Here is a 7,962-nt window from a genome sequence, read left to right as displayed (position 1 = left end):
TCTTTTAAAATTTGAGAATGGTCCGACGGCTGGTTAAAGAGTTATGGCTATTTAAAGAGAGTGTTGGTTTTGGAAACAAACTTATTTTTAGAAACATTGAGCAGACGCCAAAAAGTTAGATAGTTGGCGGCGACCAGAGACTTTTCTGGCAATCAGACATTTGTAGCAATAATCATGGTTTTAAATTTAGTCTGAAATCTGAAATTTTGGGTTTCGGTGACCGAAACCGAAATGGTACATACCAGACACATTACTTTATTTCGACGGAAATTTTGAAATTTCGGTCGAAATTTTAGGAATTTCGACCAAAATTCTCTATTTTTTAATTATTATTATTATTTACCCAAAATTTCGACCGAAATTACCAAAATACGGCCGAAATTTCGTAATAAATATACAATCTTTAATATTTCATTGGATTTCGGCCAAAATTTTGGTATCGGTGAGGTCTGAAACCGGTACCGAAACCGAAATTTAAAACCATGTTAATAATCTCCACTGATATGGGAATCACCCATTAAAGTTTTATGGCGATCTAACGGCTGGTTAGAGAGATATGGATGGTTAAAAAGAAGTGTAAATTTTGAAAATAGAATGGACATATTTTTGAAAACTCTGTTTTGACCACCGGAAGAAGGGGTTACCGACTTACCGCTGGTGAGGGGACTGATTTTCTGGTGATCGACTAAACTCATCTTGTTCTTCTTAGACTTTTGGATCTCCCTATAAAATTTGAACATGATGCAACTGTTGAGGAAGGAGATATTGGGAGTCAAAGATTAATTCCCCTTTGAAAAATATAAAAACTTCGATATATTTGGAAACTTTTGGACACCAAAAAAGGAGTTTCCTCCGAAAACTAGACCATTTTCCAGCGAATAAAATATCAAAAAATTGGTAAAATTTTGATACATAGCATAACAAAATACAATCATTTACCCATCATACAAGATAGAATCACATCCCTATTATTTCTAAAAATTTAATAAATTTTTACACCAGTTTATCTGAATTAAATCAGAATTATTGCTGCTCTTCACAAAATGCAAGAACACATTATCATCTCTAGCTTTGCTCTTTGATCCCCTAAGTTGAGGCCCTTGTTATTCATCTACCTAACATATCCATCGATATCCCTTATATAAAGTAAAACTAAGTATGGAAAAACCTATCCCTCCACCGATCGAGCCTCCAACCGTTGCCTTTTTACTCTTTCTATTGAGATAGAGATCAGGATTGTCTGTATTACTGCAAAACACATAAAATGGGTGCAATTACATATATTTTTCAGGCTTTTGGATGCTATTAAAATCAATTTTGTGCTATAATCCTCACTTGGGAGATGATCTATTTCCATTGAGATGGAGATCAGGATTTTGTGTGATACTGCAAAACACATAAAATGGGTGCAATTACATATATTTTTCAGGCTTTCGGATGCTATTAAAATCAGTTTTGTGATATAATCCTCACTTGAGAGATAATCTCTTGTTATTGGCTAGAGAATCTGGAATGTTGCCGGTGAAATTGTTATCGGCGAGATTCCTAAAAATCAAAACAAGGCGGTTAGAGAATGAGAAGAGCATCATATTAATTCTTTCGCGTGTAACAAATTTTTTGCACTTACAGTATCTTTAGGTTGGACAAGTTTCCCAGGAAATCTGGAACAGGGCCCGTAAGAAAATTTTGGTGTAGGTCTCTGAAATTGACAACGGGAAATGTTAGTGCTAAATCAAGAACAGTCAATTTTATTTTTATTTTTTTACTTTAGTTCGGTATTGGCTCCAAAAAAATACTTAATAAAAACAGTCAAATATATGAAAGTGCTAAAAAACACGTTTAATATATTTAAAATTTTATTTCAGACGTGAAATTAGAAAGTTGGTCAAAGAAACGCATTTAATAAGTTTTAAACTAGTTTTAAACGTTCTAATTAAAAAATAGAGTTCTATTATTGTAAAAGGGACTTTGCAATTCATTGCGGGGGCGTGGCCACCCCCATGCTATATGTGCCTCCGCCCCTGGGTAAGAAAATGATATGGGTAAGGGCAATGCAGCCGAGCAAGGAAACAAACAATTCTCGAAGACAATGACAGGATTGGAAATTAAAAAGAATTTGGATCCATATGAGTCAACTAGTTTACAGGCAGGTCAAGTTTTGAGTTAGGTAACGAGTTGTAGAACTACTTACATGATTTCAAGAGCTATCATCTGACTGAAATCAGGGAGATCACCTTCCAAACCATAACCAGAGAGATTGCTGCAAAAAGATAAACCCATGTTGTAATGAAGAAAATAAGGATAAGTATTGAATTAGAGAGGAGACTAAATCCTCCTTACAGTGCGATTACTCGAGGTGGTTCATCTCCATTGCAATTTATCCATGGCCAAGTAGTGCTCTGAGGGAGACAAGGCTCCCCAGTCCACCCGTTTAGTTGTCCGAAACTGCTCGCAATGTTTGCTAATCCTTGCACTGTTTTAATAGGCAAAAGACCACGTCTAGCTCCAAGCAATTATACAAAGCTATACACATACATACGGATACATATACACACCATATACACCCTAGTATTCCAGGCCCATAATATGAATGGGTCTAAAATGGTGGGCCCAGTAGGCCCCACCCTAATGCATGAGTTTGGTAGAGATGGTAGGTCCCATGAAAACCTATAGTGTAAAATGGTAGGCCCCACTCCATAAAAAAACATCAGTTGTAAAGTGGTGGTCCCATCCCACCAATACCAAGAGGTGTAAAATGGTGAGCCCTATCCGATGCATGGGTTTGGGTGGAGATGGTGGACCTGCCACATCAAAAAATGGTGAACCTCATCATGCTTGGGGGGGGCGTGGTGTTTAGAAAAGGTTGTCCAGTAAAAAAAATTCTTTGGAAAGAAAACAAATAACAGCGAAAAGAAACATGGTTAGTGTATAACAAGATGCTCAAGAAAGTAGGAAAGTACCCGGGCTACCTCCCCAGTGTAGGCCAAACTGCATGTAGATGCGTGGCCCACATGCAGAATATGCAGTGTAACAATCCCTAACTTGGATACATGGATTTTATAATGCAGGATTGTAATATCTTAAATTTTACAATCTAAAACTTTGATTTTATAAAATCAAACCTGGATTTTATATGCTAAAACCTCGGTTTTGCCATCCTGAAAATGTTCAATCCAGGTTTTTGCTTATAAAATCCAGGTTTGAATTTATAAAATCGAAGTTTTATAAAATCCTTGTAACCAAATGGCTCCATCGATGTCTTCAAATCATTTTCCATAACAACAGTGTTTCGCGCCTAGCATTACAAGGCTTTAGGACAACAAAGGAAAAAAAAAAAAGAATCAAAGGCTCCGAGAAGTAGTGAATCCGTACCATCGTCATCATTTGTTCCGGGGACGATTATCTCACTGTAGGTATACACTTCGACGGCACTGATCACCGGAGCCAACGTTGTTCCCTTAGCAGAATTCAGTGTTATATTCATGGGACCCACTGCCGGAAGGGTACTACTTTGAGATACTACTATACAAATATCATACTCTGTGCTGACCGTCCCGCCATAATCTCGTCCATCGATTTGTATGTTGAACCATCTGTGATCATTACTACCTAAATCGAAGACTTCAGTAAAATATAAGGCAATGTAGTTTGTACGAATAGTTTGAGGGAAATCCAACGGTGGTAGGACCACTTGTGTGGCATGATCGGGTGCCTCGACTTCATTGCGAATTGCATTGAAAGGTGGATCATTGTTGGCATTTTCTGAGAGGTATGAAAAATTCGCACTCCAAACCCATAAGTTATCGATGATGCTTGGCGTCCATAATCGGTTGTAGCTATCGTCGGGGTAGCTGGAGAAGATTAAAGTCAGTAGAAAGATGTCTCAATTACTTGAAAAGTGATAAAAAAAAAAAAAAGACCGTTTTTTAAGCTACATCCCAACAGCTAGTGTTTTGTACTTAACCCTTTGTTTTAGGGAAAATGAAAATACCTTCAGGCCCCGCTTGTTTTGGATTTTGAGAATCGATTGTTAGTCCAAAACTGATTATTGCACTCAAAATTAAGGCTCTGTTGGTTTAAGATTATGACAACTGATAGTGAGTGTCAAACCGATTATTAGACACAAATTTAAACGTAATTTTGAGTCCAATGACTTAATGAGGTGACGTGGAATGATAAAGGAATAATAAATGCAATCAGGTGATGTGGATTCAATGGGGTATTGTAATTTAGCATTCCTCATAAGGAGAAATTATACGATGCCCCACCATCAAAATAGAGGGCGAAGAGAGACAAACCCTCTCTCCCTTGATTTTTAATCCAAGGGAAAGCAAAGCACCGTTTTTTACTTTTCCTTGGTTCAAAAACTAAGGCAGCAGGTTTTGTCTCCTTTCCGCCTTTTACATTTTGATGGTCGGGCATCATATAATTTCTCATAAATAAGATATGCAAACTTGCTTACCTTAAAAATAGAAGTATTGGTCTTTTCACAAAACTAATGATAATTTGGTCTTTTTCTGAGTCAAAATCAGGTACAGTCAAGATTTTTGTCAGTTCCCTATTGGCAGGTGGTGCTTTGATATATACTTGCAAATAGTAGGTGGTTTTTAAAAATTTTAAAAAGTGGTGGGTTTTTTAAGAATATGATAAACCAAAGGTTGTCTTATGTAGAAACCCCTTAAAATAAAGGCATTTTGAATGCATGATCATAGAGCCGACGGAAGCAAATGCTAATCCACGAGCATATTGGGTCGATCTCAAATGTCACCATATCTAAAGACCCACTATGCCATAGAGGGTGCACCTCATTGTATTACAACGAGTTCGCCCTCTACTAATTTAGTCCTCTATAAAGAGGTCATTAAGGCCCTGTTTGTTTTGGCTTTTGAGAACCAATTGTGAGACCAAAATCGATTATTGCACTCAAATTTAGGTTTAAGCCCCCTTTTTTTGGATTTTGAGAACCAATTGTGCGTCCAAACCTGATTTTGGACTCACAATCAGTTCTTAAATCCCAAAAACAAATATGGCCTTAATTTCAAGTTCAATAAGGACTCACAATCAGTTCTCAAAATCCAAAACAAAGAAGGGCCTAAATATCAGATTAGATTTAGCAAAAGAAATTTGAAAATCTTCCCCCCCCCCCCCCCCCCCCCTCCTCTTTCAGCAGTTTTTGAAGAGTAAAGGTGGACCAGTTGCAACAGAAGAGGAGACCGAACAAATCAGTTGTTGCCACCACATCACATGTGATACAATTGTTCCTTCGTTTTAGGAAACTCACCAAAAATTTGATTTTTTTTAACACACAATGCTTTCCCATAGGTCTTAATCTCTGTTACCGTATCATTTTCCTTTTTTCAACGATACCCTCATTTTCTAGAACTACCACCGTTTTTTAGCGAACAAAAGGGGGTGGAAATATCATCGCCCTAAGTAAAAGTAAAGTCTCATCTTACCTAATAGAAGACATCCCCAGACTTCCAAAATAGAGCCTGTAGCTTTTGAACATGGAGCAGTTTGTGTTCATGTCCTTGTACATATCTTGGCCTAGCGCCCAAGCTTGTAGCGAAGAAATGAAGGGGAATTCACCATCGTTTGTTCGAAACAAACATACATTGATATTATCGCTTTTTGATAGGAAGATGACTTCATAAAGAATGGGTTCTCCCCCGAGGATAGTAGCGACAGTCGCCCATTGGTTTCCGTTTAAATGAAGATCAAAGGTAGGAGGTTTCGAAAGTCCGTCATAGTTGCCGTAGTAAAAACCTGCTTGAATAAGTACCTTGCTGGAACTATCATACGAAGATTGCGGAGTAGGTAATGAGTAGCAGTTCTTGTTTTGATTCGTAAAGAAGCGGAGGGAATTCATCTGCTCAGATGGAGAAATCCCTGAAACTTCTTTGTTTTGTCCTGTTTTAATGAAGTCACCATCTGTTTTCCACGTAATTCCATTGTCTGTGTATTCTTTATCTCTTCCGCAATCGATACTTACTTCTTGCTCACCTATGGTTGCTGAAATACATGATAAAAAAGAGAAAGAAATATGTTGGGAGAAACTTATCAAGAAAAACAATTTCTAGTGAAACATGGAGGCACATTATGAATTACACTATCCTTAAGAAAAATATGACCCCATTTAAGAGAGATATCTAGGACAAATGTTGCCCCACTTTTTAGAGTGTATGAGATCTCATCATTGGATCGTCTAGGTGGTAGATTAGACAACTAAGCTAGATAAGGTAACTAGGCTGCATGAGGTAGCTAGGCTTAGACAAATAATCATGCTATATTTATCGTATTTTTATGATTATCCTTTTGAGTATTCTATATAAACACTCGTTGAGGTTCTTTGTAATAAACTAAGTAGCATTAATAACCCATGTATGTTCTAATATAAGCCCAATAAGATAATGGACCGGTGTAGTGGGCCTATTTGGGCTAGAGCCCACTAACCTATTAAAACCCTAGTATATCTAATATATATAGGGGCTGTAGGCAACAAACTTGGTATTCCAAATTAGATACTTTGGGTGTAATGCTTCAAGAAAACCCTAATTTTGAAAACGAATTGGGCGTGGGTATTGCTTCCTCAAAATCGTTTGGGTCTCCTTTTTTTTTTTCACCCATCTTGCAGTAACCACTCTATTTCGTTTACTCATCTAGAGGGATTTTCTGAGAAACCCATCTTGTTTTGGATCGTTTTGGGCGTAGTTCACTGAAATTATCTCTTGGGATCGTATGAACCTCTCAACAAAAGAGTCGTCTGCCTCAAGCAAGTCAATAAGCATTTGAAATTCTAGAGTAGAATCAATCCTCTGTTTATTGGGCAAAAATCTTCACAATCAATTTACATTTTTTGGGTGGGTTTTCCTCTCTCTGCTTGTGGCGAATTGGAAAACAGATTTGGAAGTTTTCTCACTATGGTTTGGGGATTTTTGCAACCCTAGATCTTGCTCTGGTTCTCTTCAAACATGCAGATCTTGACGCCCACCTGGTTTGAGGTTGTCTTTTGTGGTTTCATAACTCTCTCTCTCTCTCTCTCTCTCTCTCTCTCTCTCTCTCTCTCTCTCTCTCCTGTTTTGAATCAGCCACCGTTGCAATTTTTTGGGCAACCTCTTTCTCGCTCATCTTGTGGAAAAACCTGCTATCTTTTCAATTTTTTGGGCAACCTTTTCTGTTGATGTGGTTTCAACAGAATAAAAGAGGGTTATAAGGTCGTCTGTTTGTTTGAATTACACCCATCGTTGACATCAAGGAGGGTTATCAGGAACCAATACACGACTTCTCGGATGTGGGATTGACTCCCACAAAAGTTCGTTTCTTGGGCGTGGGTTTATACACCCACAGAATTCTCTTTGGACAGTGGGTTTCTTTGACGTGGGATTATTCTCGTATTCAATCGTTGGACAAGGAGACGTCTGTCCTCTCTTGCTTATGGGTTTATTCATCTTTGAATCAAGAAGGAATAAACAGTTGGATATCCCATTTGGGGATCTTTTGGGGGCAACACTCTTACTCTCTCTCTTATAACTGTAAAGAAGATGGTTGAAACCCTTTTGGGTCGTGGTCTTCTTTGGTGGTCGAATCCCTCGAGGATGATTATTCAAAGGAATAATATCGTGGAGGAATAGTTGAATCATAATTTCTCTTAGATCCGAACGATGGTGGCCGAATCATGTGGCCGAATTTTGGTGGTGATATATATTGTGGCGAAATTCTTGTGGTCGAAATTTGGGGACGAATTCTCCTTGGTCGACTTCTCTCCATCCAGGTGCACTCTTTCTAATTTAATTTCATTTAAATAGTACAATGGAAAAGAGTTCTCTTCCGTTTGAGATGGTCAAACTTCAGTCCTTTGGTGGGTCTGAATTTAATTCATGGAAGCGAAAGACTCAATTCGGTCTAAAATATATGAATTATTTTTACACCGTTTTGAGTACCTTTGCTGAGACAGATGAAGAA

At 37.9% G+C, this 7,962-nt stretch overlaps 1 protein-coding gene across 1 annotated transcript; it reads right to left on the bottom strand.

The window, feature by feature from the left end:
• Positions 1–950: 950 nt before the first annotated feature.
• On the bottom strand, positions 951–2,516 carry LOC143849173 (uncharacterized). Its single transcript, XM_077358223.1, has 6 exons — positions 2,341–2,516; positions 2,192–2,260; positions 1,628–1,699; positions 1,474–1,545; positions 1,336–1,386; positions 951–1,248 (listed from the first exon to the last, which is right to left on the bottom strand). Exons 2-6 carry the CDS (start codon positions 2,209–2,211, stop codon positions 1,116–1,118), a joined length of 348 nt encoding a protein of 115 aa, XP_077214338.1. The 5' UTR covers positions 2,212–2,260; positions 2,341–2,516; the 3' UTR covers positions 951–1,115.
• Between the last annotated feature and the right edge of the window lie 5,446 nt (positions 2,517–7,962).

The sequence above is a fragment of the Tasmannia lanceolata genome, unplaced genomic scaffold, assembly GCF_043159265.1.
Source record: "Tasmannia lanceolata isolate RefF3 unplaced genomic scaffold, GAP_Taslan_0.1 ptg000016l, whole genome shotgun sequence".
Classification (NCBI taxonomy): Eukaryota; Viridiplantae; Streptophyta; class Magnoliopsida; order Canellales; family Winteraceae; genus Tasmannia; species Tasmannia lanceolata.
This window is presented reverse-complemented; position numbering and strand designations above follow the sequence as displayed.